A 23,070-nucleotide genomic window follows, 5' to 3' on the forward strand; every position below is an offset into this window, starting at 1 on the left:
GTTCACAAAGCCCAGGTTAAGAACCCCTTCTCTACTTATTGCTAGTAAAAACACTAGAAAGCATAGGAATCAATGGAGGCTTAAAAAAAAAAAAAGATAAGTAGTATCTATTTAAAACTAATAGCAAGCATTATCTGTAATGGGAATAAACTTGAAGTCTTCCCAATAAGATCAGGGGTGAAGCAAAGATGTCCATTATCACCACTATTATTCAATCAATATTGTACTAGAAATCTTAGCTATATCAATAAAACAAAAAAAAAGTAATTGAAGGAATAAAAATAGGCAATGAGGAGACAAAACAATCACACTTTGAAGATGATAATGATGATGTACTTAGGAAATCCTAGAGAATCAACTAAAAAACTAGCTGAAACAACAAAAAACTTCAGCAAAGTTGCAGGATATAAAATAAACTCACATAAATCATCAGCACTTCTTTATACTACCAACAAAACCCAGCAGGAAGAGATAGAGAAATTCCATTTAAGATAAATACAGACAATATAAAATATTTGGGAATTTACCTGCTAAGACAAACCCGAGAATTACATGAACACAAATACAAAAACACTTTTTGTACAAATAAAAATATTCTAAACAATTGGAGTAATATTAATTGTTCATAGGTAAGCCAAGAAAAGAGATAAAAAAGGCAATTTTACCTAAGTTAATTTACTTATTCAGTGCCATACCTATCAAACTACCAAAGAATTTATAAAGCTTGAAAAAATATTAATAAATTCATCTGGAAGAAGTAAAGGTCAAGAATATCAAAATAATCAATAAAAAAAAAGTTAAGGAAGACAGCCTAGAAATACCAGATTTCAAACTATATTACAAAGTTTGGAATCATCAAAACAATGTAGTACTGGCTAAGAAACAGAGTGGTAGATAGTGGAACAGATTATGTATGAAATACACAGTAGTAAATGACCAGAGTAATCTAGTGTTTGATAAAGCCAAAGACCTAAGATTTGGGGGTAAGAACTCAACATCTGACAAAAATTGCTAGGAAAACTGGAAAGCAGTTTGGCAAAAACTAGGCATAGATCAACATCTCACATTGTCTTCCATGATAAGGCCAAAATGTTTAAATGATTTACACATAAAGGATAGCATAAGTAAATTAGTGGAGCATGGAAAAATGTATCTGTCAGACCTGTGGATAAGAGAAGAGCATATGTACAAACAAGAGATAGAGGGGATTATGAGAAATGATACAGATAATTTTGATACCATGAAATTTAAAAGCTTTTACATAAACTAAACCAATGTAATCAAAATTAGAAGGAAAATAGTAAACTGGGAAAAAATGAGCAAGTTTCTCTGAGAAAGGCCTCATTTCTCAAACATATAGGGAATGGATCCAAATTTGTAAAAGAGCCATTCCCCAGTTGATAAATGGTCAGAGGATATGAACAGGCAGTTTTTAGAAGAAATCAAAGCTATCAATAGTCACATGAAAAAATACTCTAAATCACTACTGATTGAAGAAATGCAAATCAAAACAACTCTGAGGTACCACCTCATACCTATCAGATTGACCAATATGACAGAAAAGGAAAATGACAAATGCTGGAGGGGATGTAGAAAAATTGGGACACTAATGCACTGTTGGTAGAGATGTGAACTTGTCCAACCATTCTGAAGAACAATTTGGAACTATGCCCAAAGGGCTATAAACTGTGCATATCTTTGACCCAGCAATACCACTATTAGGTCTGTATTCCAAAGAGATCAAAGACAAGGGAAAAGAACCTCTGTGTACAAAAATATTTATAACAACTCTTTTTGGGGTGACAAAGAATTGGGAATCAAGGGGATGCCCATCAATTGGGGAATGGCTGAACAAGTTGGGGTATATGATTGTGATGAAATACTATATACACTATTTCTATACATAGATTTACATATCTATATCTACATATTTTTACATTTATATATGAAAAAACAAGTTTCAGAAAACCTGAACTCATGCAAAGTGAAGGGAGCAGAACTAAGAGAACATTGTACTCAGTAACATTAATACTGTAATGACTACCACTACAAGACTTAGCTTCTCTGGTTAAGACAATGATCCAAGATGATTTCAAAGATCCACGATGAAAAATGTTATCCACCTCCAGAAAGGGAACTGATGAACTCTGAATACATGTTGAAGCTTACTTTTTTCTTGTTTTTCTTGTTCTGTTCTGTTTTTGTCTTTGTGTTTTCTTTTGTAACATCACTAATGTAGAAATATATTTTGCATGACCTTACATGTATAACCAAAATCAAACTGCGTTTTCAAAGAGAAGGGAAGGATGGGAGAGAGGCAGAAAATTTGGAACTTCAAATTTTAAACAATTGTGAAAAAAAATTTATTGAGAAATATTTGAAAAAATTGTTTTTTAAAAAAGACCCCTTAAAATTTTATTTTAGCTGATATCAGAATCTTTCCTCTGGTGGGCTCTCTTTACCTTCAATTGAACAGTGACAAATTGAAGCTGTTTTTGTGAACATTTCTGTCTTTGCAGCTGCAGATGCAGGCCTCTCTGCTTTGCATGATTTATGAAGATTTTTTTTTTTAAACGTGACTGCCTTCATATAAAGGAGCTTTGTTCCCAGGGAATTTTTTCAAATAAAGACATCACTGTATATAAAAATTTATAAGACCACTAGGCCTCCTGAGTGAGTATTTAGAAAAAAGCCTATTTTAGAGCAGGGTACCCCAACAAGTATTTTAAAAGTATAAAGGAAGGGAACTTTTTTTTTTAAGTTGAGATCCTTTCAAATAGAGCAATATTTAATGCTGGCCCCATCTTGCTCTCAAAAGCTAACTGGAATCTGGTTGCTGATGCTAGAAAATGAGATGTGATCTTGAGGATACAGAGGTTAAATTAGGATTCTTTTATTGTTACTGAGCAGATGGGGTACTGAGATGTAGAAACCTGCCTTTTGCAGAGGCCAGCACAATTAAGTCAAAAGGACAAGAACAAGTGGGAAGACAGCTAATAAGGATGAAGTTACTCCAGGGAAATATTGCTGTATTTGGGTCATCATGACCCATCTAAACAATACGCAGAGCAAACAAGTTACCTATGAATATTTCAGAAGCCACCAAATCCCACCAGAGCATTCAAATTAGCTAAGACTCAAGAGGCAGAAGACAGTCTGTAAAGCCAGCCACTGCTTGGGAGTGGCTGAAAAAAACTTCCTCCCTAGAGCTCTCCCACAGAGGGCAGCCAGAAGATATTGAGCTTGCTGGGAGATGCGGGGGTGTGCCGGAGTGGGAGTGAACTAGGCAGGGTCACGGTTTCTGTGGCAGCAGCTGCTATTCCTCTTACAATGATGAGGAAGCTGTGTGACAGCTGGGCTAGGTGTCCATCCTCTTTCATTATGGGCCATTCTTCATATTAATCTAAATGAATTAGTAACCTTAGTTCCGATTTTTGTATTAAACATCTCTCAGATGTTACACAATGGCTACATCCTTCCAGGGTAAGGACGAAGCACTTCCCTCTGTGTGTGGAGGGCTGGGTTGGGACATGAAGGCATAGGGAAGCATGGCTACCTGAGTTTCAGATGGAAAAACTGAGGCATTATACATTCTCTTCTCCCAGTATCACATATAGAATTTTGTCAGAGCCACCAATCTCTGACTTCCAGTCCAGTCCTTTAAGATATAACAGGAATACTACAAGATACGTAGGTTGCCATGCACTAAGAGTAAATCTTATGATTAATGATGAGGAACATTCATTGGCAAATCAATGACATTGATTTCCATCTGGAAGCATAGAATCCTTGTGATTCAGAGCAGCAAAAGGCAGGAAGTCCAGAGTTACATAGGGATTTAGCTGTGGAATTGACACTAAGGTTAACAGGAATTGAAAAGGTGAATTGCCCCCAAGTAATTTAGGACTCTATATTGGTTGAGGGGTTTAGAGGATCAGGAAAATGAGATGGCCATTGATAGGCTTTCAAAAAAATGTCTCTTTGGCCAGGGTTAGGGATTCTTCAGGTGGGGGTTTGTGTACTTAATTTTAACATAACAGACTTTCTCTGTACTTAGTAATTTTTAATGCATTAAAAACATTATTCTGAGTAGGAGTCCATCCATCACACTAAATTACTAAAGGGGTCCATGACATTAAAAAAAAAAAAAGGTAAAGAATCCCAGTAGATGCACAATCAAGACCCAGAACTTTTCCAACAATAAAGAATTTCACTGGGACAATAGGGAGATCCTGGCACTATTTTCTATTGCAAGTATATGAATGGTCATTAAGGTTTGTGTGTGCATCTGTGCACACACATGTATGGATGCATATGATTTGCAGTTGGTATCTGATGAAGAACCAGAGGGCAAACAGGTATATTAACCATGTCTGCCTGAAGAATCATGGTTAGTCTCACACAGCCCTTGGTTCAATCATCAATAATGTGCTAATTAGAACTAAAATAAAATAATTTTTAAAAATGGCTCCATAGGGCAATGAAGTGAAAGATTTAACCATTCACCTTCAGAAATTAATGTTTCATTTTTAATAGACATGGGCACAGTGGGGTAGATCTGAGATTTCACTGGGCTGGGGTCCTATCAATGCTGGCTGGCACCTCCTCAACAACTTTAGAGTTGAGTTGCCTCAAGCACTGAGAGGTTAATCAATCTGTCTAGAGTCAGTCATTATGTGCCAGAGGCAGGATGTGAACCAAGATCTTCTTGGTTCTGAGACTGTTCTCTAACCATTATATCACACTGCTTTATTTTCAATAAAAATTGGGTGATGGTATAATATTAATTCAGGTGACAGAAGGCACCTATCCCTTAAAAAAACAACAACAACAACCATAACCCTCACCTGCGCCTTCTGGGAAACTTGTACTTTTCTAATATTTAGGCCCAGGAGGCAGGCACTTGTCCAAGTTGCTGGTTCCTATGCATCCTTAGGTCTGGAGGCCTATGGAAACGCAAGTACTTATTCCTCAGCTCTTCTCAACAATTATGATTATGATTATGCCCCAAAATAAACCTTTATAAGACTTCCTTCCATTGCTTAAACAAACCTGAACCTCTACAGATTGCTTTAGAATGGGGTTATGGTTTGTGTATTCATTTCAGTTTTGTTTCTTTTTCTAACCGGAATTATCTTTCCCAACTTTTCATGAAGCTGCAACTACAATATGTAAGAAGTACTGCTTCTTAGCTAAGGAATCTGTCCTTGTGACAGCTGTGGTTAAGCAATGATTTTAAAAGATTTAGAGATAATCAAATTAAGCAGGAAAATCCAACATACAAGTTCTGCACATTAAGTTTATGGAACAGCATCTGCATAGTTAAGATGGTATAAGGCCACATAGTGAATAAACTAATGGTGATATGAAAAGCATTTTACATGTATAATTTTCAAAAGCTGGCAATAATTAAGAAGGAATAGTACCATTTTATTTTAGCAAAGATGAATGATACTATTAACATTATTTTCTCCAGAAATATACTACTAATATATGCAACAGCCTGTCATACATCTATATACCTATATACATGTCATAATTATGTTTGTACAGTATGAATGTATGTAAACATTTTGGGTCCCCACACTTCAGGCACAAAGATATGGCTCCTCTTGGCTTCAATAAGAAGAACCATGTGTGTGCTCAGAACAAAATTTGATCCTTATACCTCAAATAGTGTGTACATTTCTCAAGAGGGCTATTTAGCATGGCAGCTGTTGTGAGGTTTATTCCTATATTCCTTCCTGTCATTTTGACTGGATAAACCACTTGACTTTAATGTTCTTCTGGATGTTCCTTTTCATTTTTTTTGCTTACTTTCCTTCAGATTCTAAGCGAGGCCCAAAATTGTGCTTTTCAGGTGAGCTTTACCCAGACCTATCTAATTGTGTTTTTCCTAGAGCAGAAAGTCAAGTATAAAATTATCTTAAAGTTTCAATTACTCAATCGTTTTATTATTTATTATTCAATTTCAATTACAAATTGAAATAAAATTTCAATTACTCAAGAAAACCATCAGTTTTCATATATACATGCTCATATACATTCATTCCTACACCCATCCCAGAATGTGAAATTCATACTCTTTATCAAAGCTGCAAATTATGTTTTCTTTTTTCTGAAAAGAAAAAAAAATAAACGCAAAACATAAAGATTTCTTGTATGATGGAGGAAGATAAACATATGGCTTTCCATATGGCCACACACTCCCACTTTAAATAACTCTAAAGTTACTGACCCAGACTGCAAAGACTAACTTCTGAATAATTATTACAAACATTACAGTTATTTTATGGTATTGTAGATCTCTGTGCAAACCCTTGTGGAAAAATGACAAGAAAGTGGCATGCTGTAGGGCATAGCTACATTGCACGACATAATATTAAAAAGGAAAAAAAAAACATCCTACAAGCTTCAAAATTTTGCCTCTCACCATTAAAATGGAAAGTTCATCTAATTCAAAACTACAGAAGCATGGCTTTTCTACCATTACAGCCATTATTTTGATGCTGATTTCCTCCCCTACCTTTTTCCTTTGGATGTTCACATCAAGTTTCATTGGGGCACACCTGTTCAACGTGTTGAGTCGTCTAAAAATAAAGCAAAACAAGATTACCACAGACAGTATTGAGGGCAGAAAATCCCCCATAAAACTTTTCAGTTTGACAGGGGTCCTTTTCTTTCATGAGCTTGTAACATCAACAAATAGCAATCTGTACTCTTCTGTGCTGCCATGCCAGGATGTGCGCTATTAAAACTATGTTGCTTAAATTAAATAGGCTTTTAAGCATTTCAACGTGTTGTTTAGCAAAACTGGTATTTTAGAGATCATCTTAAGCTTTTAATGTTTTTAGACATTCAACTGTCATTTTAGAGATTTTCATGATCTAAAGTAATGAACTTCCCAAACTCATGAGAAAAGAGAATATTTTATCACATTTGCATTTATTCACATTTTATCACATGAGGGGCTGCATCCTTATAAATTTGGCCAAAAAGCACTTCCTATCATGGTGGGGAAGGTTTAAGTTTGGAAATTCTACTGTTATTTTTTTTTCAGTACTTTATGAGATGGAAGCTGTCAACCTGAATAACTTTAAATAATAGAAACTTAGAGAACATTTGAAATGAATTTATTTAGTCTTTAAATTATATTGACTACGTTAGAGCCACTTACTTTATTCACTCAACCAACACTTATTAAACAGTTAACACATGTAATACACCATTACCAGGTACTGAGGAAGGGACAAAGATAAATAGGGTACAAAAGATAAACAGGGCACTTGTCCCTATCCAGAAGGAACTTTTAATGTAGTAGGAGTAAGACAAGTAACTTGTTGGATACAGATAATAATAATAGTGTAATATAGTAAACTATGAGTGTTGTAGGGCTCAATAATCTAGATTGTTTACTTTCTCTCTTTTCTCATCTCTACCAGAAGTTTTTCAGGGGAAATGAGATAAGAAACTAAAACACTCAACTTTCCTTTTTCTTTTTAACTCACTCTGGTGACAAGTGAAACTATTCATCAGAATGGTTTTCCCATTAGCTGTAGATTTCATTTATCTGTCATTCAGTTTTATTATACTCCAATATTTAATATGTCTGTGATATCATCAATTGTGAGTACTCTTATCAGTGAAGATAGAATCATCCAAATTTTCTCATCCTATATGATTCTTATCTAGGTCTTTGTAGAAATCTACATAGTGCACTAGAGAGACTCGCCTCTGGATATTTTAATACTTCATGGATACCAACAGCAATATTTGGGTAGTTCATGAGTTATCCCTTGCTCTTCAAAGATGAATAGCCCATTTTCTTTTACAGATATAAATGCCCTTGATTATATCTTTTATGTTACTTCTTGCATATAAGTCATCAATAGCCATGTCCTAGAGTCCAGTTAAACCCAACAACCATCTTTCAATTGTCCTTTAGATCATATACTTTTTGGATTCTTCTGATACTGCAGTGGTTCATGATTTACAGATATAAAGCTCCACTGGGAATCACAGTACAAACATGTACTTTGGGGGCACAGCTTGTGATCTCTGAAAGTGCTATCTAATTTCTCAAATGCAATTCAGCTCACTCCCCTCCTGCTCAATTCTATAATTGGCCCTTTGAAGTATATGTGCAAACTCTAATAAGGATTAACTTAATGGCCTGCCCATAAAGCTGTATTTTATAAAGTTTGACGTAATCAGCACAATGTCATCACAAAACAGGAATTCAAAACACTATTGATTAAGCTGTGAATTATGAGAAATTCAAAGAAATATTGGAAGACTTAGAAGAACTGATACATAATGAAGAAAACAGAACCTGAAGAGAAATTATACACATACATATCTCTCTCATATATATGTGTGTGTATATACACATATATGTATATATGAATGAGAGAGAAAGGGACATGATATAAAGTAACAGAAAACAAAAAAAACATCAGAATTCAGATTTTAGACACTATCTAATCTTGGTTCCAGATGAAACGATGATAAAATATATTTAAGTATTGTCAGTCACAGTCACTGTGCTAGTCTGTTTTACTTAATTTTTTTTTCTTTTTTGAGAGAGAGGGGTTCTTGCTGGGAACTGAGTGTGTTGTAAACATGCAAAAAATTCAATAAACCACTTAAAAATAAAGATAACTACTAAGTAACATCTAGAGTGAATCCCTTTTCCATTTGGACACTGGGCATAGTTGTGGTTTAAAGGGTATATATTTTATACCTCATAATAATATCAAAGGACCATTGAATAAAGTTCTTTCTGGTTATATCTATCAATGAATACACATGCATAGGGGACACCTTGCCTGAGAAATCTTCAAGTTCGAGATACAACCTACTGAGTCAAATGCTTCTAGAAATAAAAAAAAAAAAACACAACAATGCATATGTTCCACAAAAGGATGGGCAGACTTTTGCAGGTGATTTTCTAAAGTAAACTGTATCTTAGTGCTTTCTATACCATTCAGTCAGTGTTGTGACTAAGATGTAGTCTGTTGTAGAGAATCACCGGAAAAACCTATTTCTTGAAATAGGTGTGTATATGTGTGTGTATGTATGAATATATAGATGCAGACAGATATGAAAAAATCTGTATCTTAAAGTCTTATAAAGATTTTCCAGAGATGAGAAATTAGGCATGTGAAACAGAAATAACTGATGTTTTCTTGGATATCTTACTTTATGGTAATATCATTTATGGTATACTCTTTCCTTTGGAATATTCTTTATCAGATCTTAAAAACTTCTTTTTGATTACTTTTAAATTTGAGTAGGTTTCAGCACAGATTTCCTCTGTATTTATTCAATCTGGTACTTCTTTGTGACTTCATTTTATTGAAATCCATTTCTAATTCATTAGTACATTGTGAACTGAAATGTCCAAAGGTTATGATTTCATGTCACTGAGAAAGATGGTAAACCTCTACAGAAACACTTAACAAATTTCTCTTGTTTCATATCTATCTATTGTCTCCTTTCCAATTTTATGTATAAACATTTTTGGAAGGATCTGGCTAAATTTTTTCAAGTTCATTTTTCTTTCCAGTTGGCTTTTGTTGTTTTGTGAAATATTCTGCTTATAATTTTTCATAATCTTTTTCTGCAATATTTTGTAAAAGCTCTTATATCCTAAACTCATGCTTCCCTTCACTGTCATTTTTTTCTGCCTGGCAACTATATTATGTTTTATTGACCAAGACATTTTTCTGTGTTCTTCTGGTCTCCTCATTGTAATGACTGCTTTACATTGACTGAACTTTCTTGAGAAATAGTGATAATGAAAATCAATGCCTTTTTTTTTTACCCATTTCCCATATTTTATAAGCTACAGATAACTTCAATAGGTTGTGATGAAGCTGCTGTAATTGTGCCTGATGATTATCTTTATCCTTTCTTCTGACTTGGTGTCAATTTTGATCTCTGTTTTAGCAATCAGTGATTTGACTGAACACAGATAATTCTGAAATGACACCTATGCTGGTAATGAATCATTTCTTGAAAAAAAAAAGTCAATTTCATTTTTTTGGTGATTGTTGTTCCAGTATATATTTTTCAGCAATTTTCTTAAATAAAGTATCTATGATCCCAGATATAGGTTATATATTTTTTATCTTCATTTCTTAATCTTGAATTATATTTCCCGATTATTTCTCCCATCTCTTCATGTGCCCACTTTTGCAGAGAGGTCATCAAGGATTGAAGTATATTTCGACTTGGCTTAGAAAAATCTTGTCAAGCTTATCATAAAATTTCTTCAGTGCTAAATCTTTGCAACAGACAGCAGTCTACTTTTTAAAAATATCTTCATCATGGCCCCCTTACCTATACTCATCAGAAGTACAGCAAAGTGATATGACCAAGAATTCTACAAAAAGATCTTTCTTGTTGCTCTTGGGCATGTTATGAAACCATTTCTGTTAATTCCATTATTCCACTATCCCAGGATAAGCTAGGAGCTGTTGTAGTTTAACTAAATGGAATGATTGTCTTCTGTCAAGGACCAGTTCAGGTGTTACCTTCTTTGTGATGTCTCCTCTTCTTCTTTTTTTTTTGAAAGCAAATGGGGTTAAGTAACTTGCTCAATGTTACACGGCCAGGTGTTTCTGGGCAGATGCTAAGTGTCTGAGCCCAGATTTGATCCCCAGGTCATCCCAACACTGGAGCAGGTGCTCTTACTCGCTGAGCCACTTAAGCAATTGGGGTTAAGTAACTTGCTCAGGGTTACACAGCCAGGTGTTTCTGGGTGGATGCTAAGCGTCTGAGCCCGGATTTGATCCCCAGGTCATCCCAACATGGGCCGGTGCTCTTACTTATTGTGCTACCTGGCCGCCCCTCCTCTTATTATTATTATTAGTGTTCCTTACTAATTTTTTCCTTGCATTTCACTTGTGTGCATACTGTTGCATCTGTCAGGAGAATGAAAGCATCCTGAAGACAGACACTCTTGCTTTTGTTTTTTTGCAGGAGACATTTAATGAACACTGCCTGAATTACTGATTTGAATGGAGTCTCTTTACATCTTCAGGCTTCAGTTTCAGGAAGAATGGAAATGGTTTAGTTCTACCTATATTGCATCATTTAGTTGATCACAGGACAAAGATTTTATATTTATTCACATTAGACCTTGGCCAATGGACAGTTTATTATCAACTCTGTATGTGGATATTAAAGCTTGGCAGAATCTAACAGCTGGTGTTTGGAATCATGAGGCGTGTAAACTGGGTTTCTGTGGAAAATCCACGTCCCATGACCAAGGATAAAACAAATCTGGCTTCATCTTAAAGTACAAAGAAACCATTTTGAGCTCTGCAAAGTGCTAAGTGCACCATCTTAATGAAGGTAAAAGAAAAAAGAAACCCTACCAGGTTTTGTTTTTTTTTCTGCTTAATGTACAAAAAGAAGCATAAAAGTCTTTATGTGGTACTTCAATATGCTTTTTGACACATTCAGGAGAGCCGCGGTTGCCTTTTAAAAGTTGAGACTCAAGTGACAAAGGAACTGATCTTTTTTCTTTCAATCCCTTCAGTTTTTCAGATGTACATATCCATCCCTTACATCTCTCTCCTAAGTTCTGGCCTCACCATACCAACTATCTGCTGGACATCTTTAAGAGATATTCCATTCTTAGCTCAAACTCAATGTGTTTAAAACATAATTGATCACCCTTCCCTCTAAACCTGACTATTCTCTCAACTTCCCTAGTTCTGTTGCAGATACTAGCACCTTAGAATTGCCCTCAATTCTTCTACTTCTCTCATTCTTCCCCTTTCTCATTGCTCTCATTGCTCGCTTATAGCGCATCTATCACCAAGTCTTGTCAATTCTACCTCTTCAACATCTCCTATATCTATCCCCTTCTTTCCATTCATCGCCACCACCTTAGTTTAGGCAAGCATCACCTCTTACTGGACTACTGTAATAGCTTCCTAATTGACTGACCTGCATCCAGTTTCTCCCTTCTCCAATACACCCTTCACATAGCTGTAAAAAAAAATCTTTCCAGTACACAAGTCTGATCATAACATCCTCCTGCTCACAACTTTTTGGGGCTCCCTATTTGCTCTAGAAAATACTCCTCATCCTAAGAACAGGTCTATATTAGTGCAAATACATGAACTTGGAGCAAAGATAAGTGACTCATATGCTGATGGGGATCAGTGATTTATTTCATAAGTGTGACTATTCCATTCATTGATTTATATTATTATCTCTCTTCTACAGCCACCACAACTCCAAACCACTTTGTATGATTCTTGTCCATCTCTTTACACAAATGTTCTCTAGAAGACTATGAATCAACTGACTACCATGCAGAGTCCCAAAGGTATTTCTCTACTCACAAATACACAATTCATTCTGAACAAACAAGATCAAAGTGGAGCAGAGATGTGACTGACTTTGGGTAATGAACCACTCATACATATAGCATACTTGAAGATTTATAAAGTACTTCTCTCCCAGAAAGTCTTTGAGGTAGATTATATAAGTAGTATCATTTGTATTTTATAGATGAGGAAAACAAGGATAAGAAAGGTTAAGTAACTTGCCTGTGGTCATATAGCTAGAAAGTGTCAGAGTCAAGATTTGAACTTGGGTCTCCTGACTCCAGGACCAGCATTTTCTCTTCTGTAGTATTTATCATAGTGCCTGGTACATAGTAAGTGATTAATGCTTACTGACTGCCTTCTTTTCTATAGGATTATTCATAGGATATATTGCTTAATTATACTGAGTGACAAAGAGAAAAGAGCTGTGATAGACCAATACAAAATATAATCTTTCCAACCTAAGCATGGGGCAGAGAAAATGAATATGATTACATCAACAAAATAATTGATTTTTTGAGAAGAAAAGTCTTTCACCAAACTGAAGTTTTATTACAATGTCCTTATGTCTTATTTTTAGTTCAAGAATCCAGTAAGAGGGACTAACATAGCTATTTAAAGGTGAAAAGAAATCTAGTTTCAAAAACTGAAAATTGAAGTTCTGAAGGAACTACTAGAATCAAAAAAGAAATAAAGACAAAAGACAAATGGGCAGGGGAAATGTAATTCATGATTCTCACTCTGGCCCTGATGATATTCTATTAGGGAACATTATAATAATTGCTTTTGTGATTCACCAAGGGATGACTTTCATCCAATTTTGGCAGATAATGGAGCTTCACAGCTGCAGAAGACAAAACAACAGACCTATCAGTTTGTAGTTATACTTCTTGCTTTCTGCATAGGGAAAAATGAAGAATTTTTTTCCCTAATAATCAAGTTTTATAAGAATAATTCCCTCTCTTTCCTCAATGGAAGTCAGAATGGTAAGCTAGTATCCCACACTGGTGCAAACATCAGTTTTTCAGTAGCACTTCCAACATTCCTGCCAAGGAAGCTAGAGTAGTGACAAGCAGGAGTAGCAGTTCATTTGCCGCATGTGCTTTGAACTGAGCCCAAGCAGCCTGAACTTCTCACCTTTTGCAAATGTGTCAGTGGATACAGGTACCTAACTAGCCTAGTGTGCTCACTACTGCCCTGGGTATGGCATAGGGGGACTGGATGAAACAAAATTATCTGAAGGAATGATGATTACTGACACTGAGATCAAAGCCAGTGAGAAACGCGCGCGTGTGTGTGTGTGTGTGTGTGTGTGTGTGTGTGTGTGTGTGTGTGTGTGTGTGTGTGTGTGTGTGTGTGTGTGTACAGTGTTGCTGTAGGGCATGGGAAAGGTCTTAATGTCTTCAAAGTTCATGTAAACACAGATTTTGGAAAGAAGGGCAGAAAACATATGCCAAATAAACAATTATGGTATGTAACCTCATGAGGGTTGGGCCTCAAAAAAATTTTGTAGGCCATCAAACAAGAGAGCTCTATGGTATTTGGTGGGGAGTGTGGGGGGAAAGAGCACTGTAAAAATAGAATACTATCTGTCACGGTGCTATAGTAGGGCCCTGGAATAGCATGATCAAAGGTCGGTTGATGTTTTCATTACAGCTCCTCTCTTTTCAAGGGGTCATATTGTGGCCATAAATACCGAGTTCTGTTCCTGCAAGATGAGGCTGTACTCACAAACAACTGTTTTTTTTTCCCCGAGGAACAAAAAGGCAAACTAAAGAATGAACTAAACTTCTGTGCCAAAATTGCGATGTTATGAAACAAAAATCCAGATGTTCACAAAAGCAGTGACATAGTATTTTACTTGACTTCCAAAAGAAAATGGGTCAAGCTCTGATGAATATGAGACATCATGGAAGGGGTAGGGGGTAAGTGTAGGAGGAAGGGTAAGATCCCAGCTTCATTCATCTAACACCCATTCGTCAAGTCCACAAACCCTTTTAAAGCATCTACTGCATGTAAGTCACTATGTGATATCAAAATGTAATTAACAGAGATCCCCTCCCTCTTATAACTGAACATTAAGAAAAACATGCACACATATAATTCATGACACGGGGGGGGGGGAGTTGGTTAAGTACTAAGGAGTGGTTTGGGCAAAGGCCTATGAAAGAACCTTAGAAGGAAAGGAAATAATTCATTTTTTTTTTTGTGGGGGGGGGGAGAAGGTAATCAGGAAAGCTTTACAGAGAAAGGAATACCTGGTTCAATGCCTTGAAGAAAGGGAAAGGGCTCTAAAGATGGAGATGAGGAATTTATTCCATGCCTCAAAGAACAGCCTGAAGTAAAAGCATGTACTATGGGAAAGGGGAGAATCAGAAGAGAGGACAAAGAGTCTGGTTAGGCTAGAAGCAGAGAATGTGAAGGCACATAGCAGAAGGCTAGGAAGATAAACTGAAACCAGGTTAGAAAAGAACCTTAAAAATCAGGAGAAGGGGTTTACTCTTTGTTTTTCAGTCCAAGGTGAGTCACTGAAAACTTTAAAATAGAAGAGTGACATATCAGAATAGGGAACCGGGGTATGGGAACTCTGTACATGGAGTATGAGGAGAAAGGGAGCATCTGAGGCCTACTTCAGTCCCTTCTGAGATGATCACTTAAGTGGGAAGAGAAAACTCTAGAAAGTTATTCACTGTGTACAACAAATGCTTTGTCCTGAACTCATGAGGCTGGACAGGATTTAAAAACTCATATGTGGCATTTTTAGCAAATATTCACACAATCCTGATAATTTTGACTAGGGAAGGAAGTGTTGCAAGTAAAAGTAAAGCTACCAACGCCTTTGTGGTAACTTATTATTAGTGAATCATTCATTACATGAAGAAAGCAGAAAGTGATAGCTTAGTATTGCTTAACTGCTGTTGACATTATAACATGGTACTGCTACATTCCAGATATCAAATCAGCTCTCATCCGTTAACAATAAAGCTAATTACCTGTTTCATACTGTTATTGTTTAGATTAAAAAAAAAGAGTGCCATGAAGTATTCAATACATGTTTTTAAAATTCAGAAACAGACTCCTTGCCCTTAGGACATTTAGAGAGAACCCAGAAAATAACAATGCAATGTAGACACAGATGGGAAAATTGTCTTGGGGGAAGAAATGGAAAGTACGTCAGGTAGCAGTGATTGTATAAAAGACCTGGGATTTTGTGAGGAAACATAATTGGTTACTGGGGACATTTATGTATTCTGCTTTATGAAAAGAATATAAAAGCACTTGTATAAACATTCTAGTGTTGAAAAATAATTGTGTTGAGGATTTTAAAACCATAGTTAATGAAATGCCAAACTTCTATTACTATTGTTTTTTCATTTTAATTATTATTATATACCATTCTTTTATCATACTTAAAGAACAAACTTTGGGTGTGCAGTTAGAGAGTAAATGAGCAATACATACATACTACAATCCTGATCATGAGAATGGAGGAATGAATGGACAGAGAATGATCCTGGGTTCTTTGGTGGACTAAAAGCTAAAATAATTTTTAATCAGAGTGTTGTCACAGTCTGTCATAGAGTCATAGTGATGTAATAATCCAAGGACTTTACATGACCATAGGTTGTATATTAGAGCACAGTGTCAAAAACTCTACAATGGTCAGAACATTTATTTAAATGTTGTCTCTCACAATTTGAACTATGCCCAAAGGGCTATAAAATTGTGTACTTCCTTTGACCCAGAAATACCACCATTAGATCTGTATCATAAAGAGATAAAAGAAAAAGGAAAAGGATCAATATGTACAAAAATATTTCTAACAGTTCTTTTTGTGGAAATTGATGGGCTGCCCATCAATTAGGGAATGACTGAACAAGTTGTGGTATATGATTGTGACAGAATACTATTGTGCTATAAGAAATGACTAAGGGGCTCAGAAAAACATGGAAAGGCTTATATAAACTGATGCAAAGTGAGCAGAGCCAGAAGAATATTGTACACAGTAACTGCAATATTGTAAGATGATCAACTGTGAAATACTAAGCAACTCAGATCAATATGATCCATGATGATGCCAAAGGACTTATATGATGAAAAATGATATCCACCTCCAGAGAGAGAACTGATGAACTCAGTGCAGACTGAAGCATAATTTTTTCACTCTATTTTTCCCATTTGTTTTTTGTTAATTTTTTTGCAACATGGTTTATATGGAAATATGATTTGTATAACTTCACACATATAGTGAATATAATATTACTTGCCTTCTCAATGGATGGAAGGGGAACTAGAAGGAGGGAGAAAAGTTGGAATTCAAAATAAAAAAAAAGAATTTAAAAACAAACTAGCAAAAAATAATACAGACAGAAAAATATTCTCTCACTCATGGGAGTGAATTCCTTGGGAGGAGGAAGACTTTTTGTATCCCCAGGGCTTTTGCATAGTGCTTGGCACATAAGGTCTGTTTTGTGAGGGGTGGAGGGGTAATGGAGTGCAGTCCAAAACAGTCCACACCACCATAGGTTAAGCACTAGCAAATCAGCAGCTGCAGCTCATGAATGAGCTCAAATAGGATTTTAAAAAATCATATAAGAGAGGTGGAAGAAAAATGGGAAAAAGAAATGAGAGTGACTCAAGAAAAGCATGAAAAAAAGAGTCAACAGCTTGGTAAAGAAAACACAAAATAAACCACTGAAGAAAATAACATCTTAAAAAAACAGAATAGGCCAAATAGTTAAAAAAAAAAAAAGGTACAAAAATTCACTGAAGAAAAGAACTCCTGAAAAAGTAGAATTAGCCAAATGGAAAAGGAGATACAAAAACTCACTAAAGAAAATAATTTCCTAAAAATTAGAATCAGGCAAGCGGAAGATAATGACTCCAGGAAACATCAAGAAAATCGAACAAAATCAAAAGTGTGGGGGAAAAAAAGGAGAACATGTGAAATATCTCATTGGAAAAATATTTTAAGAATAATTTAAGAATTACTGGACTACTTGAAAGCTAGGATAAAAAAAAAGAACCTAGACATCATCTTTCAAGAAATTATCAAGGAAAATTGCTATGATACTCTACCTAAGGGTAAAACAGAAACTTGAAAGTATCAACTGATCTTCTTTTGAAAGAAATCTCAAAATGAAAACTCCCAGGAATATTAGAGTCGAATTCCAGGGCTCACAGGTCAAGAAGAAAATATTTTAAACAACGAGAAAGAAAAAATTAAAATACTATGGAGCCATAGTCAGGATAACACAAGGTTTAGCAGCTTCTACATTAAAGGATCAGAGGACTTTGGAATATGATATTCTGGAGGGCAAAAGAGTTAGGATTCCCTCCAAGAATCACTGAGCCAGCAAAACTGAGTATAATCCTTTGGCTTTGGAGTGAAAATGGATTTTCAATGAAATAGAGGACTTTCAAGCATTCCTGATGAAAAGACCAGAACTGAATAGAAAGTCTGACTTTCAAATACAACAATCAAGAGAAGCATGAAAAGATAGAAAAGAAAAATTATAAGGGATTCAATAAGGTAAAACTCTTTACATTCTTATATGGGAAGATGATACTTGTAACTCCTAAGAACTCTCTTGTTATTATGACAGAAGGAGTATATACAGATGGAGGACATGGGTGTGAGTTGAACAGGATGGGATGATTATCTAAAAAATCAAAAATTAAGGGGAGAGAGAGAGGAATGCACTGGGAGAAGGGAAAAAGGTAAGGTAGAATGGAATACCTTACCTCACATAAAAGAGTCATGAAAGTTTTTACAGTGGAAGAAAAGATGGGATAGATGGAGGAGAGCCCATGAGCTCTCATTAGAACAAGCTGAAAGAGGAAATAACATACTTATTTAGGTATAGAAATCTATCTTACCCTACAGGAAAGTGGAGGAGAAGGAGATATGGGTGGAGGGGTAGAAGGTGATGGAGGAAGCAGTAGTCAGAAGCAAAACACTTTTGAGAATGGATAGGGTGAAAGGAGAGAGAATAGGATAAACAGAGGGAAAAATAGAATGGAGGGAAGTACACAGCAAACAAAACTGAAAAAAATTTTATAATAAGTTTCTACGATAATGGCTTCATTTGTCAAATATATAGAAAAATGAGTCAATTTTATCAAAATAAGAGCCATTCCTCAAGTGATAAATGGTCAAAGGATATGAACAGCCCACTTTCAGAAAAAAAAAATCAAAGCTCTCTATAGTCATATGAAAAAATGCTCTAAATCACTACTGATTAAATAAGTGCAATTCAAAACAACTCTGAGGTTTTATCCATCACATCTCCCTCACCAACACCTATCAGGTTGGCTAATATGACAGAAAAGGAAAATGACAAATGTTGGAAAGCATGTGGGAAAACTGAGACACTAATGGACTGTTGGTAGAGTTGTGAACTGATTCACCCCTTCTGGAGAGTGATTTGGAAGTATACCTAAAGGGCTATAAAACCATGTTTACTCTTTTGACCCAGCAGTACCACCACTAGGTCTGTATCCCAAAGAGATAAAAAAAAAAAAGATAAAGGACCTCCATGTACAAAAATATTTATAGAAGCCCTTTTAGTGGTGACAAAGAATTGGAAATTGAGGGGATTCCTATCAACTGAGGAATGGGTGAACAAGCTGTGCTATTTGATTGTGATGGAATGCTGCTGTGATATAAGAAATATAAACAGGATGCTCTCAGAAAAACCTGGAAAGACTTACATGAGCTGATACAAAGTGAAGTAAGCAGAACCAGGAGAATACTGAAAACAGTCATAGTAATATTATATGATGATCAACTGTTAATGCCTTAGCTATTCTCAGCAATACAATGATCCAAAGATAATTTCAAAGGACTTAAGAAAAAAATGATGAAGTCTGAATGTAGATTGAAATAAACTCTTTTAAAACTTTATTTTTCTTGTTTTTTGGGGGGAGGTTTCTGTTTTCTTTCACAACATGGCTAATATGGAAATATGTTTTGCATGACTGCACATGTATAACATCATATTGCCTACCTTTGCAATGAGGGTAGAGAGTAGGAAGTGAGGGAGAAAATTTAAAACTCAAAATTTTTAAAAACAAATGTTAAAATTGTTTTTACGTGTAACTGGGGAAAAATAATATATTAAATATTTAAAAATAAATACTGACACATGTGAAGGATTATGTTCGGTGCTAGAAACTACATTTTGGAAAGAACGTTGACAAAACAATACTCAAAGGAAAATGATCAGCATATTGAAAATGAGTGAGTGTGACTTTCAGGGGCTCACCAAATGAAATGGTGATGTTTAACCAGGAGAAAAGAAGACTTCAAAGAGGCCTAAGAATGCTCTTCAAATTTAGAAGGATGTTATTTGGAAGCAGGATCAGACTTCTGACAGACCTAAGAGTAATGGGCAGAAGAGTTTTGGACAAGCAGATTTCTTCCCTTGCCAGGGAGGGAAGACTGACCGATGAGCCCGGTCCTTATGTTCACGCACAGCATGTTTAGTTGATGCAATTCCTATGTGGACTTTGGAGCATGCACAGACATTATGTAATTGTATCTTATCCATTAAGTGGTGAAGAGTAGCCTTTGTCTGGCTCTTTCCTGGCAGGCCATGGTAGAATGCAGAATTGGGTGATGCTATAAATCTCCACGGCAGAAGAGAGGCATCAGGACTTTTTCTCTCCCTTCTGGGTGGGGAGCCTAGCTACCATCTGGCCCATTAGTGTGTGACCCTGCTGCCACTTCTATCTTTTTGCATTTATTCTTCCTGCTTTTAGGTAAAGGAGTATTGGAGATAGATGTAACCTTATGAGTTTTGAAAGGTCAGAATGGTGAGCCATTAGAGGTCTAGGATCTAGAGTCTAAGTCAGGTTCTGTAGCCGGACAGATGAGAAGCAAGAAGGATCCATTTTGCCACTGAGGCTACAAGATCAGACTTGGATTAGTTCATCAGGAAAAGGATTAGGAATAGCTGGAATAAGGATTCACCCGTCATTTTGACCTGTTTGGAAATGACCTTAGTAGGGCCAATGGTATACAGAAATGGCTTTAAGTTTGAGTTTATTCTCCCTAAGGTCTGCGGTGCCATAGAGAAGAATGCTTCCCCTTGAGTTAGGGGTAAATATCTGTACTTCTATTCTTGCTATTTCCACAGCAAATATTTCAATATAAAAGGTGGTAGTAGTGGTAGCAACTGCTGGGCTGCTGTTGAGTCATGTCTGACTCTTCATGACCCCATTTGGGATTTTCTTGGCAATGATACTGGACTGGTTCACCATTTCCTTCTCCATCTCATTTTATGGATGAGGAAACTGAGGTAAACAAGTTCAAGTAACTAGCCCACAGTCATACAGCTAGTGTCTGAGGCCAGATGTGAACTTAGAAAGATGTGTCTTCCTGACTTCAGGGCAGGAACTCCATCTACTTTGTTACCTAGCTGCACTATAAAAGCAAATTGATATTAATTGGTTAAGTGGTCACTGATCACTGGTAGTAAACACTAGGATAAACGTACCAGAATGGGGGTGAGTCAATAAAAAGATACCCTTGAATCCTTAAGGGTAGCTCCCTAGAATCTTATGGGGGAGATGTAACTGATCTCACTCTGGAAAAGTGAGTCTGGACGACTTCTATATAAGAGAAAATTCCAATAAATTATAGTTGTGTGAAAGTGTAGAATTTCCCTTCTGGAGAGTTTTAAGCAAAGGCAGGATGAACAATTGTCTAGAATGTTATAGAGGGAATTTCTGTCCAGGTACGAGTTAGATTAAATGATCTCTAAGGACATCTCTACTATTTAAAAAATTAATTAATTCATTTTTAGTTTTCAACACTCACTTTTATAAGATTGTGAATTTAAAATCTACCCCCTCCTCAAGACAGCATGCAATCTGATATAGGCTATACAAGGACATCTCTACTGTTGAGGCAGCTGGTAGCACAAAGGATAGAGTGGTTGGTTCTGGAGTCAGTAAGATCTGAGTCCAAATACTGCCTCAGACACCTACTGGATGTATGACACTGGCAAGTTGCTTCACCTCTGCCTCAGTTTCCTCAACTGTAAAATGGGGATAATAATAGCACCTAATTCCCTGGGTTGTTGTGGGGATCAAATGAGATAATATTTGTAAAACACTTAGCACAGTATCTGACATATAGAAAGTAAAATATGGATGCTTATTTATTTCCCTTTCCTCCACTGCTGAGATTTTATTGTTTTCCTGATTTTTATCTTTCCCTCATCCAGGCTATTCTACACAATGATGCTAGATTTACCTTCCTTAAGCATAACTCAGAGCATGTTAGATTGTTCAAAAATCTCCATTTAAATCCCTGTCCCCATAGAGTGAAACCCCAAATTTTCTACCTGGCATCCATAATTTACCTTTCCAGCCTTACCTCCCATTACTCCCTCACCTGTACCCTATGCTCAAACTCAATCCAGACCACTCTTCAGCCCATTCAACATATCCCATTGCTTTTCTATTTATTTATTCTTCCTGTAATAGTCTTTTCCCTTTAACTCCCCCAGCCCAATTCACTTTATAAAACCCAGATGGAATGGATGTCACTTCCTTCCAGAAGTAATCTCTTTCTCCTACGAATTACATAGTACTTTATTTATACCTCTTTACTGTACTGAACACATTCTAATTTATAGTGCTACATATGTACGTGACTAGACTGTAAGCCCATGATGGCTAAGCCTGTGTTATGCATACTTGCATCCTCTCCTAGTCCCATGCTTTGGTACACAGCACTAAATATTTGTTGAATGAAGGCATATTACTCATTAATAAACATTTATTAGATATCTACATTGTACTAAGTATTAAAACTACAATCCAGAAATTCAAAACTAGGAATAAACACAACAATACATTCTTAAATACTGAATCTATTTAGTAACATAAGCTAATTACTCCAAATAATCATGATTTATGGGATCCTTGGTTATGGGTTTACCACTGAAATTCTCATGTCCCTCACACGCTTCCCCCTTCAGTGTGCTATGATTTGGCAGACTAGTTGCATGTGATCTGTGCCTCAGAACATATCCCCAAATCCTTCTAGTGCAGTTACTCTATAGCAGCCTTTTATATTTTGAGCACATAATCCATTTTCAAGAGTTTTATCTTTTACTTGTAAAGGTTTTTATATATACACATAGAGGATGGCAGCAGTCTGAAAGAAATGGACATATTTTATCCAAAATACACAGCACAGGGAAAAAAGCAATTTGACCTCTAGCTCAAACAATCTTATCTCATGTCATTCCTGAAACCTGTGCATATAACTGTCAGTCATATTACCAAAACAGATTTTCTGCTGCTGCAACAATGATTATCAAAAGAATAGTTGAATATCAGATCCTGAGTGTACTGATGACCTGACTAAAAATGATCACACTAATATAGAAGCAGTATGGCATAATGGATAAAGGATTAGCCTCAGTGACAGAAGACCTAGATTCTAGTCCTGCTTCTCATATATACTCCCTATGTGACCGTAAGCAAATCACTGAATCCTATAAGACAATATGGTACAGAGGAACTGCCAATCTGCATATGTAGAGGAAATTTTACCTTGGGAGTCCCATTACTCTACTGGTAAAATAAAGGGTCTGTCTAAAAAGCAAATCTATTTCAGATTCAAGCCTCTCTAGGTTTCTGGGATCTACAGAAATATATCAGTTTTGGAATTTCAAATGAGTATTTTAAAAGTATAGCTAACAAA

General features: G+C 36.0%; 1 protein-coding gene and 1 pseudogene across 16 annotated transcripts in view; one reads left to right on the plus strand and one right to left on the minus strand.

The window, feature by feature from the left end:
* Positions 1–23,070, plus strand: part of LOC138155417 (biogenesis of lysosome-related organelles complex 1 subunit 2 pseudogene) — a 964,561-nt pseudogene that overhangs the window by 478,896 nt on the left and 462,595 nt on the right.
* Positions 1–23,070, minus strand: part of STARD13 (StAR related lipid transfer domain containing 13) — a 750,493-nt gene that overhangs the window by 38,827 nt on the left and 688,596 nt on the right. For all 16 annotated transcript variants that reach the window (XM_069080650.1, XM_069080653.1, XM_069080652.1 and 13 more), the window contains one exon: positions 6,527–6,590. In XM_069080650.1, the coding sequence (XP_068936751.1) occupies positions 6,527–6,590 (64 nt within the window). The remainder of the gene's footprint in view (positions 1–6,526; positions 6,591–23,070) is intronic.

This window comes from Petaurus breviceps, unplaced genomic scaffold (genome assembly GCF_028583685.1).
Source record: "Petaurus breviceps papuanus isolate PSGF00001 unplaced genomic scaffold, PetGlider_PUasm1.0 91133, whole genome shotgun sequence".
NCBI classification, from domain to species: domain Eukaryota; kingdom Metazoa; phylum Chordata; class Mammalia; order Diprotodontia; family Petauridae; genus Petaurus; species Petaurus breviceps.